At 28.7% G+C, this 17865-nt stretch overlaps 2 protein-coding genes across 2 annotated transcripts; one reads left to right on the top strand and one right to left on the bottom strand.

The window, feature by feature from the left end:
- Positions 1 to 3130: 3130 nt before the first annotated feature.
- LOC145836339 (polyadenylate-binding protein 4-like) lies at positions 3131 to 6422 on the top strand. Its single transcript, XM_082944148.1, has 8 exons — positions 3131 to 3308; positions 3530 to 3720; positions 3951 to 4076; positions 4725 to 4850; positions 5007 to 5142; positions 5280 to 5467; positions 5851 to 6051; positions 6288 to 6422. Exons 1-8 carry the CDS (start codon positions 3131 to 3133, stop codon positions 6420 to 6422), a joined length of 1281 nt encoding a protein of 426 aa, XP_082800274.1.
- Positions 6423 to 16383: 9961 nt separating this feature from the next.
- On the bottom strand, positions 16384 to 17358 carry LOC145836340 (mast cell protease 1-like). The gene has a single exon (XM_082944149.1). The coding sequence runs from the start codon at positions 17356 to 17358 to the stop codon at positions 16384 to 16386; it is 975 nt and encodes a 324-aa protein (XP_082800275.1).
- Between the last annotated feature and the right edge of the window lie 507 nt (positions 17359 to 17865).

A 17865-nucleotide genomic window follows, 5' to 3' on the forward strand; every position in this document is an offset into this window, starting at 1 on the left:
CCAAAATAAAAAGTAATTACATGTCTTTTTAAAAACAGGTTATAAGTGAAGTACATTTAATGATAACAAAAATAAGATTAGTGTTCATACATGGAATAGTTTAGTAATTTAAGTCTTTTTCTTAAAATAGATTTTAATGATTTTATCATTAGATAAAAATAAGTAAATTACAAGATTTGAAATATTTAAATTTTATATAAATTCTAAAAATGTTTTGTTTAGTTTGTACTGAAATTGCACCTTACAGGGTTGACAAAAAACATGAAAACTTGGAAAAACCTGGAATAAGAGAAATTTTAAAAAAATAAAACCTGGATAAAGCTAGAAAAACCTGAATTTAAATCAATATTAGATAAATTTTGATTTGACACAAAAAGTCTACTATACAGATAAAAATATTTGGTCAGTCTCAAAAATGTTTTTTATCAAAAAACACGTTTGAAGTAGGTTTACAGTATCTTTTTAAATTTTTTATACTATTTAGCACAGTTTTTTACCTTATATTTAATGTTAAATTAAAACAGACCTAAAAATGTACTTATAAAATTAGGTGGAAAATTAAAATAAACCTGGAGAAAATTTTCCAAAAACATTTAGAAACCCTGACATTAGTATAAACCTTGAATTAAGTATGCATTATGAATCATAAAAATTTGATTAAATGGTTTATAAAATCACCTCTATTAAATATGTAATGTTTAATTAATAAAAATAGTACAAAATTATAAAAACATTTAGCTTAAAACAATTTTTTTGAATTTAACTTATATTTGACTAATCTGGAGTTTGACAAATTAAGAAAAAACCTGGAAAATTTAAGAATTTTAAACAAAAATCACTAAAACAACCTGGAAAAAATCTGAAATCTTTAACAATCTTAACATGTTCAGTAGTAAAATTTAGACTTGACACTTAAAATCTATCATATTGATAAAATATTTTTGTTTTACTGTATCTTTTCAACTTTTTTATACTGTTTAAAACAGTTGTCACCTTAAACTTAACTTTAAACTTAAAATAGACCCAGAAATGTGTACTTATAAAAACCTGGAAAATATTTCAAAAACCTGGAAAAGTTTTTAAAAAAATGAGTGGCAACCCAGTAAATTTAAATATATTAAAGTATTTTAGAAGTTTCTACAATTTTAATTTTATTATTTAATCTCATTTAAAAATGTTAAAGAATATACAAACTCTTCAAATACAGTTCATTTAATATATGGATGCTATAAGTTTAACAGGCAGCAATTGTTCAACATTTTTTTTTTTTTAAAGTTTTAATTAAAAAAAAACAAGTTTCTTTTTAGCCCTGGTTAGATGAAAAATTGTTTATAGTAGTACAAAAAAAAAGTTTTACATTTTAATGAACAACTGCTGCCTCTAGTTATAAAGTTATAGTAACTTTATGTTTATAGTAGCTTTATTTTTTCACATATACCAAGAAGTAAATAAACTAGGAACAATACTTTATTAATATTTATTTTGTTTTTTTTTTCACCAACTTTATTGAATTGCTGGATAATAATTTCTTTTAAATCCTACTTGCTATTTCTCAACAAGTATCAAATTGAGCAGAATTTAAATACTTTTTGCTATTTTCAACATTAATAGGTAACAGTTTGTAGAAAGATAAATATGTTTTTTGGGAATTTAATAATCAGAATAACTCAGGCTTTTTTTAGGTTACAAAGTTTAGTTTTTATTAGTCTTTCAAGACAGTTTTAAAGCTTAGAGAGGCAACCATTTTTTAAATTTATGCTGAACTTGCTGTTATAATTTTTTCTACACAGGGTGGCCAAACAACCTGGAATTTAAAAGTTAAGGAAAAATTCAAAAATCAGTAATTTTATATTAAAAGAAAAAAACTAATTTGAGTTTTTAACAATTTAATATTAGTGTGACTATTTTTAAGAAAGTTTTAACTATTTATAGAAATAGTCTAAGGTTTAGGAGTAAAAAAAAAAATTTATATTACTAGATATAAATAAACAGTTTATTAAATTTATTATAGTAATTTTACACAGACCAAAATTTAACTACTGTTCAAATTTAATTTCTTATCCAAAATGTTGTTTAACATAAACTTTAGAAATATTTATCCAAAAGATACTCAAGTAGTATCTTCAATATTAACCAAATTTAGGTAATATAAATTTTTAATAAATGTTTTTATGATATATAAAAAAGTAAAAATAAAAAAACAACTTTTTTACTGATTATTATTTTAAATAAAGTTTATGTTTTGAATTTTACCAGGGTTTTAAGTATAAACTTGGTACACATTAAGGGTTGCCATACACTCAGAACATTTTGTGTTTTTTTTTTTAGTCTCAGGCTGACTAAGGATAGTTTATTTCTTAAATAATCTCAGAAAAGATCTTTTTCACCTAGGACAGTATTTGGATCATACAATGTCAACAATGTACATTATTAAAAAATAATGTTATATTACTTATGTATTTTAATAATTTACATAAAGATATTTTAAGAAATTTTTTTAAGTTTATTTACTTCATGTTAAATCTTAAATTATAAATAATAATTAACTTTATAAGGTTAAAATAAATAGAATTATTTTAAGTAGCAGTTAACACAGAATTTTAGAAAAAATTAAAAGCAAAAATTTGTTCCACATTAAATTTGTAATGTATGAATGTAAAATGTATAAGTTTAAGTAGATTACCAAACAGTTAAATGTATAAGTCTATATAGTCAGTCAGGTTATACAGGCTAGTTTGTTGTATAGACTACAAATATATGTATATACATATTATTATAACATATAAAACTTGTATAGAATGCAAAATATCTCAGGTAGGAATTTTTTTGAAAACTCCGACTGAATTAGGTAGATTGATCTTTCTTTTATAGTTATTAAACTACCACTTTTAAGTATTTAATCTTTATTTAGACCAACTATAATAAAATTATGTATTTCAATTATACTAATAGAATAACTTAGGAACTAAGACTATTTTAATGTAAATCAGGGTAAGTTAATTTACTTAAGTTTGCTGTTTTTATTAATAAGGTAGCAAATCTTAGCTTACTTACTAATGTATAACCTATAGTAGATTTATGATAGTAATACAACTGGCTGGAAAATAAACTTTAAAAAACATAAAAAAATATGGATAGTACCGATAATTCGAATCACAGTTTGTGGGTTGGAGGCCTTCACCTAGATGTGCAGAAGGATGACCTGAGCAGCACTTTTACCAATGCTCACAACATCAGATTATGTAGGGACATCTCAAGCAATGTGTCGCTCGGACACGCCTACTTGAACTACCACCAAGAAGCTGATGGTAAGATTGATGTATTGTATATAATAATGTTTGCATTTGTATAAGGCTAACTAAATTTTTAAAACGATAAAAAAAAATTCTTAAAGAATCATACGTTTTTAAGTTGTAAATTCATGTCTACTTATATGTTTATACTTGTTGTTAAGATGTTAAGGTATGTAACTTTTGTAAAGTTTTTTAAAATTTTTAAGAAGCTTCTATAAAACATCGTAATATTACAGCTGAAGCAGCCATTAAGAAGTTCAATGGGAGCATGATGAAAGGCCAGAAGATCCGAGTGATGTGGAGCTCCCACACTCTTACGTCAGGTATGCACAATTGCAATGTGTTTGTGAAGAACTTTCCGAACAATTACGATGAGGGCAAGCTCAAGGAAACCTTCGAGGCTTATGGCGCTGTGCTATCTTTTAAAGTACGTTTGCTTTAATTTTATTTGCAATTAATTTTAAGAAATAAATTACGTAGCTTTTTAAGCAGTGTTTTTTATTACCTAAGTGAAATGAATTAAACTTTCAACTTGGGCTTTTAAACAAAATAAATACTTTAGTATCACAGTTGCTCAACACATTTATTAATTTAATTGATATCATATTTGCAAAGGTAAGTGTTTAATATAAAATAAAACTGTATTACTACAAATAGATCATGCAAGGTCATTACCCGGACGGTACGCCATCTCAAAAGCACGGCTACGTCCAATTCGAAAAGGAAGAAGCTGCTTCTAACGCCATCGAGAAATTGAATGAGACTGAACTTGATGGACAAAAGGTTTGTTTTAAAAATAGTTATAATTCTACACTCGCATAACGGTTTATCTGCGCACTTTAGCAAGTTTGATATTATCTTCTAAAACTCAAGCTACATTTTTTATAAAGTATGTCTGAGACTACAATTTTTGTACTTGTTTCCTTAGTTTATAATTTTATTTAATCAGTTTTTAATACGTAAGTAAATTGTGTTTCAAAAAATATATGGTTTCAAGTATATGTGCTGCTTTTCGGTTTTCTCTTCTTAAGTATAACTCTAAAATCCTAAATGACTAATTGATCTTAAAAATAAGATAACTTTCTATATTTTTTTAAGGATTAAAAAAAGCGTAATTTTGCTTGAACAAAGTTATTTGTTTAAGTCAAAATATATGCATGGTTTTATATTTGATTGAAATAAGGCTTTTTAAACTGATTACATAGAGCAAAAAACACAAATATAGAATAAGATATCTGCGTATACTTTTACTTTAAGTCTTTATTCTACTGGGGCGTTAATTTTTTATGCTGTTAAAGAGTATATCTTATTATATCCTTTATTTAACTTAGTACCAAGTTGCTTCAAACATAGTGACAATAAATGATTATAATTAAAATTTTTTTTTTATTCATGTGGCTCATCTAAAACAAATTTTATACACTTTTGTAGGTTGTCGTTTGCCCATACAAACCTAGGAAGAGGCGAGCAAATAATAGTGACGAAACCTTCACCAACTGCTTCGTCAAAAACTTTGGCACCTCTCTCACTGAAGAGCAGTTGAAAGAAAAGTTCGAAGTAAATAACTTTTTATTATCCTGTTTTCATACTAAGCTCTTTTTTTAGTACTTAAAGCAAGTCTTGTGATATTCTTAAGCTACTTTGTTTTAAACTTGCGCGTAACTATATACTTTTCAAATTGATATTAGTTAACAACACAACTCATGATTTTAGGTACACGGAGAAGTGACAAGTGTTAAGATAATGAAGGACAATGCAGGCAACAGCAGAGGATTCGGATTCGTGGATTTTACTAACCACCAATCAGCAGTTAATGCAGTGAGAATTCTCAACAACAGTTTTGTTGAAGGTTTGTTGAATGTTTTACTTTATGTAATGTTGTAGAAAGTAGTTTCATAATTTTACACAAACTACGTAAAACCAAAGCATACTTTTGGTACTTTTACTTATTTAAATGTACCCATTACTTTTGAGTTCAATCAACAGAAAATCAGTTGTACGTTGGACGCGCCAAGAAAAAGACTGAGCGCAAAGTTGAGCTGACGAAGCAGAACGAGCAGAGGAAGGTCAACGCAAAGCACTGCACGCTGTTCGTGAAGAACCTTGCGGCGTGGATGAGAGAGTACCATCTGCGACCAATCTTCGAAGCCCATGGGGCCCTCAAGGATATTAAGGTTTGTCCAATCAGCTCGTTAAATTACTTAAATACTAAATATAGCATTTCTTAGTGTAATTTATGTTGGGTAAAAGTAATTTTGATTATAAACTCAATAACAAATTTAAACTGTTTGCCTTAAGTTTGTGAAATAAACTCATTAGATAGTAAGTGAATATTTTTTCGTAACATTCCATGAAAATTTTAATACAAATCAATAAGAAACCTGGACTTTAACTTCTAATTAAAATGATTTAATAATCAAGTTCATACTTTTTGTGCTCTGAACATAAACAATTAAAAAAGTTTTTCTACCAGTTGATTGTTTAAACCAAAGGTCTTTCTGATTTTGTCAGCAGTATTTTCAAACTTTGCTTAATCAAACTCGTTTTATGCTTACAGGTAGTGTTCAGAAATGAAAAAGCAAGTTTTGCTTTTGTCCACTATGCCTTTGCTGACGCTGCTAAAGCTGCCCTCACAGCAATTAACAACAGTGCAATGAGCATCAAAGTCGAAGCGTACAAGACGAGGGAGGAGGTAGAGCTAAGCAGGGCTTCAGTGCAATTGGAGGCAGAACAATTGGCCCAAACAATGGGTAACATGGTGAGTCGGGTTGTTTAATATATTTTTAATCATGTGGTTGTAGTTGTGATTTTTAAGTAATATATTCATTTTATCTCCTGTTTTACTTACGAGCTGCTTTTTTTAAATTTTATGACATTTTGTTGCAAAAGGAGTATTTTTTTTCTACAAACATACTAACTTTAAAATTTTATAAGCAAAGCAGTTGACCTGAGATTATGTCAAAATATTATAAACAATGTATTTTTTGCACTCAGAACCTGAACCATGGGCTGAACCCAGCGCAACCACCAATTCACCAGACACACCCAGTGTATCCCGGTTACAACACAATGAACCAGCATCAACAGGGACTTCCTGGCAGACAAATGGAACAACACTACTATTGGTGAGACGTCCAGTTCAAGCGGGCAGCAACTCCGCTGTTTCAAAGCGTAGAAAATGCTGCCTCTTGAGATTTAGTGCGTATAAATCGCTGAATAAATTTTAGAACAATTTTATTAATTTATTTAGTCCACACCCTCGGTGAAAAATATTTATGTGTACCTATGTTTAAAGATGAGAGAAACAACTTTAATAGATTATTGTTGTACTAATTAACAATTTATATTTAAAATATATAAAGTTAGCCGATATCCATCCGTAAAAGCAATTAAACTTCATGAAAAAAGTTTAAGTTTTACTTCAATAACAATGTTTGATTAAGCAAAATATATAGCAAATACTAGAGTTGGTACTCACTATAACATGCCTAATAATAACCACTCTCACGCATACTAGTATTGATTATTTTTAAATATCTCCATAAAATTTTATAGTCTAGTTTAGATTATACACCCGAGGTAAGCAAACGGTAGTTCACTAAGTAAAGAATTGACTGATTCCAGGCTTAGGCTCAGTAGCCGATGTTTTCGTTGATCGTGTCTAATACAAGTGTACCAGTTGTCTTGTCAAATATAGTAATAGATTGACGACTGCTAGGTTTTCGGTTGTTGCTGTCTGATGAGTCCTAATCTGGACAGAACAAGTCTTAATCTACCGAAGGCTTGTGGTGGTCTCATGGTCGACTCATTATGATTAAACATTATGTTGACAGTTTTCAAATACATTATAAATCCTAAAATATTTTGTGTTTGATTTAAAAACTTCGGGCTACATTCGCTGATGTTGACCGCCATTGAAAATGTTCTAATATAGATTAATATACTAAAGTTGATAATTTACCGTAACTTTTACTTAATATGTTTTTTTACTTTTAATTTCAAATCCCATTTATCTAGTATAAGATTTTAAAATTTTATTTTGTTGTCCATACTTGGGCTTTGAGGGCTAAAATATATCATTCGTAGACTGCAGTTAACCTTTTATAGGCCGCATCTTATCAAAAATAAAAAAAGCTTGCAGGCCAAACTTGTATCTTTTGCGGCAGCAGTGTAATTACCCCTTGTGTATATGAAAGATTTTTTACTTAAAAGTTTTTTTAGGAAAACGTGTGGTAAAAGTAGACAAAGGACTAAGTCAAAAGGATTTGTAATTATACATTTATTCTGAAAGTTTACTAGTTAATAAGAAATGGTGTATGAAGAATTATTGAGTTCGTTAAACTTCTATAACTGATCAAATAAAAAAGTATTTACAGTTTACGTATAAAAAATATAAACAAACACCAATTTAGCTTAGTACTTAACAAACATGAGTTTAAAGTTTACACATAATATAAGTAGTTAAGTAGTGTTTTATATTGTACCAACTTAGTAAAGTAAAAACTTTAGACATTAAGCTAAAATTAAGTTCAAACATGTTTCAACTGATCAACAAATATTTATTAAGATTAGTTTTTACCAACGGTTAAAATTCATGAAGTAGTAAATTTCTATTTTACAATTCATTCAAGTATATGTGTTCTTTAGTTATATTGTGTTGTGAAACTATAGCTTAAATAATCCTTTCTGTAGACATTGACCGTTAAATGGACATTGAGTGGCTGCAGTTAGAGGGTTTGTCAGTTGGGCTTGGTTCAATAGCACTTTTTTTATTTTTTTTTAACGAAAATTCATATACCCACACTCCCGTTACTGCAACTCGGTCACAACCAAAGTTATATAACAATTCTTCCACCTCATAAACACGCATTTCACATAAGGTTCCAAGCTACACAAGACATTCAACAAGAACACGCTCAAGATCACATACAGCTGTTTTACAAACCTAAAACAGTTATCAAAGCACACAAAAAAATAAATTGCTATCCAACCAAGCCGAGCTGATAACCTCTTAACTACAGCAAAGCCACTCAGTGTCCGTTCAACGGTCAATGTCTCTTCATAAAGGGATTTATTAAGCCACAGTTTCACATCACGATACAACTAAAGAATACATATGCTCGACTGTTGTATTCTTCAAGACCAGATATAACCCGCACAAACGTAGCTTGATGCCTAACAAGTCCTAACAAATCTACACAAATAACGTTGTCGGCTTCTGTAAAGAAAACAACTTAAATAACACTAACATCTCTTGGACAATCATGTATAAAACTACATGAAAAACACCCCCTACACACCAGAAGCGTGCACTATATTCAACTTGGAAAGAACTGCAATTGCAGAGTCTAACAGAGAAAGATCGTTGAATCAGCGAACAGAACTTATGTCCTGTTCCCCCACTTTATATCGCGTTATTTTAAATTGAGTATAACCTTACTTTATTTATTTTATGATAGTTTATGTTTTTTGAATCTTCCTTTTAATTTACCTTACTTTTTTATCTTTATTTCGTCGTAAATGCCAAATTTAGTTGCATTTAAGTTATACTTTAGCTAATTTTTGCGCTAAAAACAACTAATACTTATAAATACTTATCAAACTATTAGTGATCAATTTCTTTATATACAAAGTGCTTTAGATCATTGTTTTATAAATGTACCTGAAGAGCTGCTTAGCAGACAATAATACCAACAAACGTTTGTTCAAAACGTATTCAGTTTATAGAACGACAAACAAAAACGCTCAAAATGTTTGGTCCTAAGACCTGGTGAACGAAAAAACCTTTCAGTTATCGAGTCGCACACCAATTTGATATCTTTTAACGTCTTGTCCAGGACATTATCATTTTATAAAATAAAAAACGGTGTTCTAAATTAAAAACATAAATACTTTATGTTTTTTAACAAAATAAAAGTAAATTTAAGTAACAACAGTACCAACGGAATTTTAAAGCAAGTAAAATCCAAATGAATTGAAAGTATTCGTTTAAAACTTAATACTCCATATATCAAAAAATGAACTTAAACATTTTTAAACCAAAATTCAACAAACACAAATTAAAAAATGTTTTTCACAAAATAAATGAGTTACATATAGGATTTACAAAAAACTTCATAACATTGTTAATAAAACACGAAATGTACTTTACACTAGTATAAAACTAAAATCATATAGTATAAAAGATAGTATGAAACTTTTATATTTTAAAACATTTCATTTAGTAAATTCTAATTAGGGCTTTTAAAGTTTTCTGTCGATAAATAAAGTCTCAGCCAACTTTCTATTTAGAAACTTGATCTTTCCATTATCAGAAAACACTATTCGTATGTGAATTCAACCTATATTCTATATATAATCTTATTGTGTTATCTGTGTAAATTATTTTGATGTTCCTAAGCGCTATTAAAAAAATATCTTAATTTGTATTAATCGAAAAACTTTAGTCGAAGTAAAGATAAAACGTAAAATTACACTTTGTAAGTATTTTGTAAAATTTTTGATTTCAGGTATTGTCATTACAAACAAAAAAAAAACTTTTTTTTAAATTATTACTGACAAACAGTTTTTATTTACGTTAAAATGAAAATTAAAAAACGTTTTTGACTCTAAAAAGCATACTTAAATAATTAGTTGAAATTTCTTTTTAAGGTTTTGTTTCAGAGTAGGCTTAAATTTGATAATCAAACAGTTGTTAGTTTTGAACTCATTGCTGTAAACACGAAAGAAATTGAGAAAAAAAAAACATTGCTTAGCAAATTTAATAAAAAACATAGAACATTTCCTGCAGTGTAAATGCTAGAATATACTAACGAAACTTTGAGTGTTGTTGTTAGAAAAACGTAAAAAGGTGTTTATGACTAAATAGAACTTAAGTATTTCATATCCTGCACGTAGTTTTTGAATTTTAGTGAAATGGTTTTTATATACCTAGTTATTCATTATAAAACTAAACATTATCTTGCTTGTCTGACGACCTGAATCATTTAAAATTTAGCTTAATGGTTTAGAATTAATAAACTGTCAATCTAATGTATTACACAAGGGATTAGCAGCCTTTTACAAGTCGCAAACCAATTACTTTAGAAAAGGTCTTCGCGGGCTGCACTTTTAAATAGTTGTCTTCTGCGGACCACTGTTATTTAAAACAAATGTAGTTACCAATCCAACATAAATCAAAGTTTTGATAAAATCAGCAATAATAAAGCGCTAGTAATGTGAAGATACAGTATTCTTGTTAGTGGTTTTATGAGGGTTTATTTTTAGACAAAAAGTATATCACGGGCCGCAGATTTTTGCTTTCAGGGCCGACCTACGTATAGAAATTTTAAAAAAGACTTTAAAATAGTATGTGCTTTTATTTAGTAAAAATTAAACCCATTAAATTGGTCATATTATCATTCATTTTGTTGAAAACTTAATGATACTTAATGAAATTTTTGATATCCTAAAAGCGAAGTAACTGGTTTGTCTTAACAACATAAATCAAATTCGATGATATGTGAATAAATTACTCAGACAAATGGTTCCAGTTAACCTAGTTTAGCTAAAAACAAAACTTGAACCAAAACCAAATCAATTTTTGGATACAAACTAGCACAAACCTGAATAATTGTTTTAAAACTACGATTTTATAATGTTTTAAAATAAAAAGAATGATATAAGATATTGAACAATTTAAGCTGAAATAATTTGCTAAAATTTTATCAACAAAAAGTGATAAGCGCTGGAGTCAATCTCACTACCTGAGGCTCTCAAATCGGGTTGACAATCGCTGAACCATCAGCCACTTGAATGTTGGCTTCATTGCTGGTATATAAAGTTAATAAAGTACTTTATGCTTTGATTTTTACACAAAAAATAAAGAGATCTCAATTAATAGAGGAAAAATATTATCTTTTATTCTTTCAAAACTCATGATCATCAAGACTGATGCAAACTATGTTTCGGTAAAAGACCTCGTAAGTGCAAAAAGAAATATAGGTAACTTTAATTTTGAACAAGTTTATTTAGCTATAGTTTTCTAACTTTACTATAAATGTTTATTACACTTTTCATTTAAAATATATGTACGAATTTGTTTTACACAAAACTTTTACGTGAATTTTGATATTTGAAAACTTTCCAATAAAAACCTGCAGAAGCAGAGCCAGTGAACATATTAAACGCAGTTTTGATTTTTGTTGCTTAAATTTAAATGAAAGAACAAAACTTATTAAATGCTTTGATAATCAGAAAAATTTAAACTATGTTGATAACAAATATTTCTGCTACATTTAAATTTCAGTTTGAAGCTTCTGTTTAAACTTAAAGAATTTTATAAACAATTAAATGTAAAAAATCAAACAAACATTAAATGTAAAAACTTTATAACTTATTTACAATAATATATGTGTAACATAAGAGTAAACTAACAAATATATTAATTAAAATATAGAAACACCTTTTCTTTGGTTAAATCTTTGATTACATCAAGTTGATTATTTTAGAAAAAAATTAAATTAAATTTTTTCTTTAGGTTTGTTTTAGTAAACTTCTATTAGTTTTAATATTCAACACCATAAACCATAAATAAAACCATCATAAACATTTCGGGTTAATTACATTTATAATAACAACAGCAAGTTTACCTAAGTGATAGAACCAAACTAAAGTAGTTTTTATCTGGAAACTAGACTTAACTGTAAACATTACTATTTATGCAAATTTCTAAGCATTAAAATACAATAAAAATGAACATTTAACTTTTAACATTTAACTTTTTTTTTAATTTGCCAATACTCAAGAACTTATGTCTTCATCATTTTGGGCACAAAACTTAATGCAAAAAAAAACCAAAAACTTTATAAAACAATGAAAAATGAGTATTGATAGAACAAGAACGTTATTTTTTATGAGCAAAACATTTATTTTAAATATACTTTCAAAGATTCACAAAACTTTTTTCGTAAATTTTGACATTTGAAAATTTTCTATTTAAAAGCTGCATAGGCAGAGCAAGTGTACTTATTAATGGTTTAATTTTTAATTAATTTAACATCTTAGATTTGAAACCATCGTTTCAAAGTTAGACTCTTAGCTTTGTTTAAGTATTATTTAGAACTTTTGACGGCTAGTAGATGAAGTTTTATATTTTGATAATGATATTATGTTTCAATTATAATCATTTGTATAACTATTACTTGATAAGAGTAATTCAATTTAATTTCTAAACAAAACCAATGTAAACTGAGACCTTAACGGCTGCAAAATCCCTAAAATAGTGTATTTAAACTTGTTATATTTTAGAGGCAAAAAACTAATGAAAATAGCGCAAAATAATTTAGACGTGGAATTTGAACAAGCAAACAACGTACCAACAAGATTAATTCAAGAAAACTATAGCAACAGCATTGTCACTTTGAATTAAATTCCATAGTGTTGTTGAGCTTGATTTAGAGCAGGGGTCGGCAGGCAGTAGGTGCTTGCGGGCCAAATTTCATTTTTCCAAAATCTTCGCGGGCCGCAGTTTTATTTTTAGTGATACTAACAAAAAAATATATTTTTATTCAGTTTATTATTTTTTAAGACTTCAAGCTACATATAGAATAACTATCTAGATTATACATATTTAATGGAATAAAATTTTCATAAACTATTATACTTAAGACTTGTTAACTATGAACTATCTTTTAAAATTAATAAGGTTTAACTTAATATATTTTTTATTTTACTTACAACCTAACTCTCTATAAAAACCAAGCTTTAAAACCATCTACAAGTCACTTTTATATATTTTTTATATTGTCAACCATTTTTTCATATTTAAAAAAATTTTAACTGATTAAAATAGATTTTGCGTTTTAAATAATTTGCACTATTAAAAAAATCAGTAACAAGTTAACTAAATGAATTTAATACTTATATGTTATGTAGAAAAATATAAGAATTTTTTAACATATTTAATGCTTAAAATATAATTACATAAATACAAATATAAAATACCTTATTAATAATTAATCAGTCTTTTACATGGTTCTCACTTTGATAGCAAAAATTTCTGAATTACATAAAATCAGCCTGAGTTTATTAAAAGTTAAAAAAGCCAAAAACTTGCTCTTAAAAAACAAAAGCTTTAATACTTAACTAAAGTTTCATCATAAAAAATTACAAAATTTTTAAAACGAAAAATAAAAATTATAGTAAGTAAACTTCACTACAGCCATAAAAAATATTCTGAGAATTCAACGATATATTCAAAGTGTATGATTAAAAATTTCACACGTACACCTAAGTTTTCTAAAATGTCTTAAATAGGTTTAACGAAGTGTGAGTTTTTCAACTTGTTTATTCGTTTTGCAGCCCTGTTTTAAATGAAACTCACGAATTATAGAAGATAATTTATTGCTTTATCTGCAATGAAAATATTGCTTTTTAAAAAGAATATATTAGAAATATAAGACGGTTTATAAAAATCACAAAACGTTAATTAGGAGTTGTTGCAAGAAACGAATAAAACAAATCGCTTAAGTCACTTTTAACAAAGCACACTATCACTTTCAGTAACTATAAACTTATCAGAAAAAATAGTCAAGGTTAGTTATACAAAAGCTAAAATAAACACTTTAAAGGAGACACCGTTTAGAATTAACATTTTTTTAAAGAGTTTGTGTTGATGGTAGTAAAAGTTTTGTGTTAATTTCTTCAGTGACAACAAAAAGTCGCTTTTAGGCAATTTCTGATATTTCAAAGTCAAATAAATCAAATTAGGACTTTAATCGATCTATCAAGATCAAAGCAACAACAAATGCTGCTCATCTGAAAATATTTATTTGAGGTATTTTTACTAACTTCAGTATTATTTCAAACGTAGTTTAAAAATGAGCATCTCTGTACATTGATGTGCGTAGAAATAAACTAAAAACACACAGAAAACTTATAAAAAAGTTATGTCAAACTAAAAATATTTGTGCTATTTTTAACTCTTAGAAAGAATGTAAACAGTTTCAGGGCTGCCAAAGGTTATTAAGAAACTTTTTCCAAGTTTTCTAAATTTATTCCATGTTTTTAAATGTGCAAGTTTTTTTTTGTTTATTTTTAGTATAAAATTAAGTTTGAAGTAAAAAAACTGTCTAAAATAGTATAGCAAATTAAAAATATATTGTTAGTCGACTTTAAATTTGTGTTTAAATAAACAAAGTTGTTGAAAAAAAGAAACGTATTATATGATAGATCTTTTGTGTGAAGTCGAAGTTTCATTACTTTACCTGTAAAAATTGTTTAAAACACTTTTAAATTACTTTTAAGTTTAACTATTAAGTTTTTTTTGAAAATTCTCAAGTTCCAGATTTTTAGCCTAAAATGTCAAGTTTCAAATTTTTTTTCAAAATTCAAGGTTTTTTTTGCAATAATGATTCTTTACATTTATATGTAAACAATAATAAAAATTATATTTCCAATTATAGCAGCTGCAAGACTTAAAACTTAAGATATATCATAATTAAAACCAAAGTTGTGAAATGAACGAAACATAAGTTTACTTTGCCACTTTTCAAAGCAAGAAATCCTGCCTGACTGATCAAAAAACTTTTAAGTTACATTTAAAAACAAAAAAACAGTTTAAGTCAAAAACTGAAGAATGGCTAAACTTGCCTGGTATTCGAAAGGTTTATAAACTAGCCTGACTTAGTCTGAGTGTGTGACATAGTTAATTCATTTATTTATTTAAATTTAAACAATTTTGATTAATAATACACAGACTGAACAAATTTATCATCCCTAAATCTAGTTTGTATCAAATAGGTATTTCCAAAAAAGATCACTTGTGTGTGTGCAATGAAATGCAAATAAATTAACTTAAATTGCCAAAAAGTATTGTTTGTAAAATTAAAAATTATACTGAACAAAAACTAATTTAGTTATGTCATATTAACTGTTTTAAATATGTCTGTACACTCTTAGATGTTGTATGTAAAAACAATTATAATCGCAAATTATGCTTAAATTAAACTTAATCTAACTTAAAAAATGTTTTAAAATTAGTCTAAGAATGAATATTTCTATACATTGGTGTGCTAAGGAATTAAATTAAAGTGCACAGAAAACTTATACAACATTAAAAATATGTTAAAATCTTAATAAAACAAACCATATTATGTTACTTTTAATGATTTTGTGTAGACTTAAACATAGTGATAAAATACCTTAGGTGCAAGTTCATACTAAACAAAGTATATTAACTGTAAAGAAATGACATTTTTGTTAACTATTGTGCATTACTTTTGTACACAGGGGAAAACATTTGCAATTTGTTCATTTACTTAATAGGTGTTATACAAATAACTTTTAAGTACCTTTAAGACTGTATTTTTCAGACTATAATTTGTTATTGTAAGAAGAAAGTTATTATAAAACAGAAAAAAAAACAACGCGAGTGCTAATCTGTCTTTTTTACATTTTTAACCCTAAGCAGTGAAGTGTTTTAATAGTCTCAAAATGTTATACAAGAAATGAAACTAATAAAATTTAAATAAACTACAACATTTTTACCATAAAATAAAACTTAGAATATATTTTTGCTCAGTGGGCCACATTTACATGCTCGCGGGCCGCAGAAATTTCTTTCGCGGGCCGCATTCCATTCAAAAAAAAATTGTGCTCGCGGGCCGCAGATTGACCCTTTAAGGGCCGCAATTGGCCCGCGGGCCGCAGTTTGCCGACCCCTGTGCTATACACTTAGATATTCTCAGACTTAGTTTAAATTTTGTGAAAATCAGGCTATTTCATACTAGTTTGATACTTTTTTTCAAAGATTCAGGCTGTTTCATAATTTTTACTTAAAAGATATTAACAAAGTCTGTTGCACTTGTAGCGTTTCATTGACTTCGACATTTAATTTAACAACCAGCTTCATATCACACAAATAACACAATCGACAGCTTCTCCATTCAAAAATATAAATAATAAGTTTTAAAATAAATATTTAAAGTTACGGTTGTTTTAAAAAAAATTGTAAACTAATACTTTTGCACTTGTAGCGTTTCATTGAGTTCAACATTTAATTTCACAGCCGGCTTTACATCACAAAAACAATACATATTTATCACTCTATTCAAAAATACCACCCAGCCATCACAGCAAACATTACATACGGAACCAAGCTAGCAAACCACTTATCCTCAACTTTATCGTCAATCCACTGCTTAACCTTCCTCACGTCCGTTCCCGCGCTCGGCCCGCTCGCCAGGCACTTATCCCGCGCCTCCGCACACCCGTAGCTGTGCACCGCGAACACGACACCATTGTGCAAAGGGTCTTCCCCTCCATCGAGAGCGCACACAACTGGCGCTCCCGAGTCGCCCCCTGCCGCCTGCTCGCACTGACCCGTGTCGCATCCGTAGCAGAACTGCAAACTTTTATCGAAAATCGAAGCGTTGTTGTGAGCGTAGTGACCGCATTTCTCTCCTTTCAAAAGGTGCACTCTTCCCTGCCTCGCTTCGTTCTGCACGTCTTTTTCAAACTTCATTTCGTCTCCGGAAGCGACCACCTTGTTGTACCCCCACCCCTGCACGACGCACTTGGCGTCAGCATCGAACTTCATCCCGGTTTCCAGCAGTTTGGCGGCCCTTACAGTGTTTGTTTCGGTGAAGGCTTTTTTCAAGCGAATGAGCGCCACGTCGTAAATTTTGCGCGTCGGGCTGAACCTTTTGTGAACAATAAGGCCATCTTCTCCTGCGCTGATTCGCTGCGCCTTCTCGCTTTTGTCGTTGTAGTCCTTCGTCCCCGCCAGCACCTCCACCCAGTGAAAGGTGTAATCCCGCGTGCTTCCGTCCTGCCTCGTTTCGCTCCAAGGCGCCACGTTGTGGGCGCACGTGAGAACCCAGTTCAGTTTCACCAACGTGCCCGCGCCCCTCGTCAGCTTGAGCTCGTATCTTTTCTCTTCCCTGATCGGAAACTTCATGTAAACCTTCAACCTGACGAAATGCTTCATCGTGCATTCAACTGCCCTCTGTTCGCTTATCACCTGCGAGCTGGCTTGGGTAAAGTGAAGGAGTATTACGGAAATGAGCAAAAGCGCGTTTTCCATTTTGCAGGACATCTGAAAAACTGACCAAAAATGATGTTGAGTTATCAGAATTTTTATTTTTTTGGCGAAATCAAGTGATGTGTTTAAACTTTATTAAAAATAAACATTTTAAAAAGGATATCTGCGCTTAATTTTAAAATATTGTCGAAGTTTTTGTATAGTTTTGATAGGCAATTAATTTGTGTAATAAAAAAGATGAATTTTTAGTAAACTGATTTGAAAAAAAAATCATATTTTCAAATTACTATAACTATATTAGTTTTGCATAAAGCAAGTTTATTTACAAACCAAAATATTAACAATTTTTTTTATCATTTCTAAACATATCTATTTTAGGTTCTCTGAGATTTTAAATAAGGTTACTATCAAGTGTGTTTAGTTATTAGCAGCTAAGTTTGTAACACTAAATAAAACATTTTCTTAACTGAAAAGCTTCCCCTTAACTCAGGGTCTTCCAAACTTAGTTATATAATCTCCCTTTTTTAGAAAACTAAAAATTGATTGCCC

The sequence above is a fragment of the Thalia democratica genome, chromosome 5 (assembly GCF_965202585.1).
Source record: "Thalia democratica chromosome 5, ktThaDemo2.hap1.1, whole genome shotgun sequence".
Classification (NCBI taxonomy): Eukaryota; Metazoa; Chordata; class Thaliacea; order Salpida; family Salpidae; genus Thalia; species Thalia democratica.

What these genes read in the sequence shown, in the direction of transcription:
- LOC145836340 (XM_082944149.1), bottom strand. Translation starts at nt 17,358, where the DNA reads ATGGAAAACGCGCTTTTGCTCATTTCCGTAATACTCCTTCACTTTACC.
- LOC145836339 (XM_082944148.1), top strand. Translation starts at nt 3,131, where the DNA reads ATGGATAGTACCGATAATTCGAATCACAGTTTGTGGGTTGGAGGCCTT. An exon ending in CTACCACCAAGAAGCTGATG is followed by an intron (nt 3,309 to 3,529) that starts GTAAGATTGATG and finishes GTAATATTACAG; the next exon opens with CTGAAGCAGCCATTAAGAAG. An exon ending in AGTTGAAAGAAAAGTTCGAA is followed by an intron (nt 4,851 to 5,006) that starts GTAAATAACTTT and finishes TCATGATTTTAG; the next exon opens with GTACACGGAGAAGTGACAAG.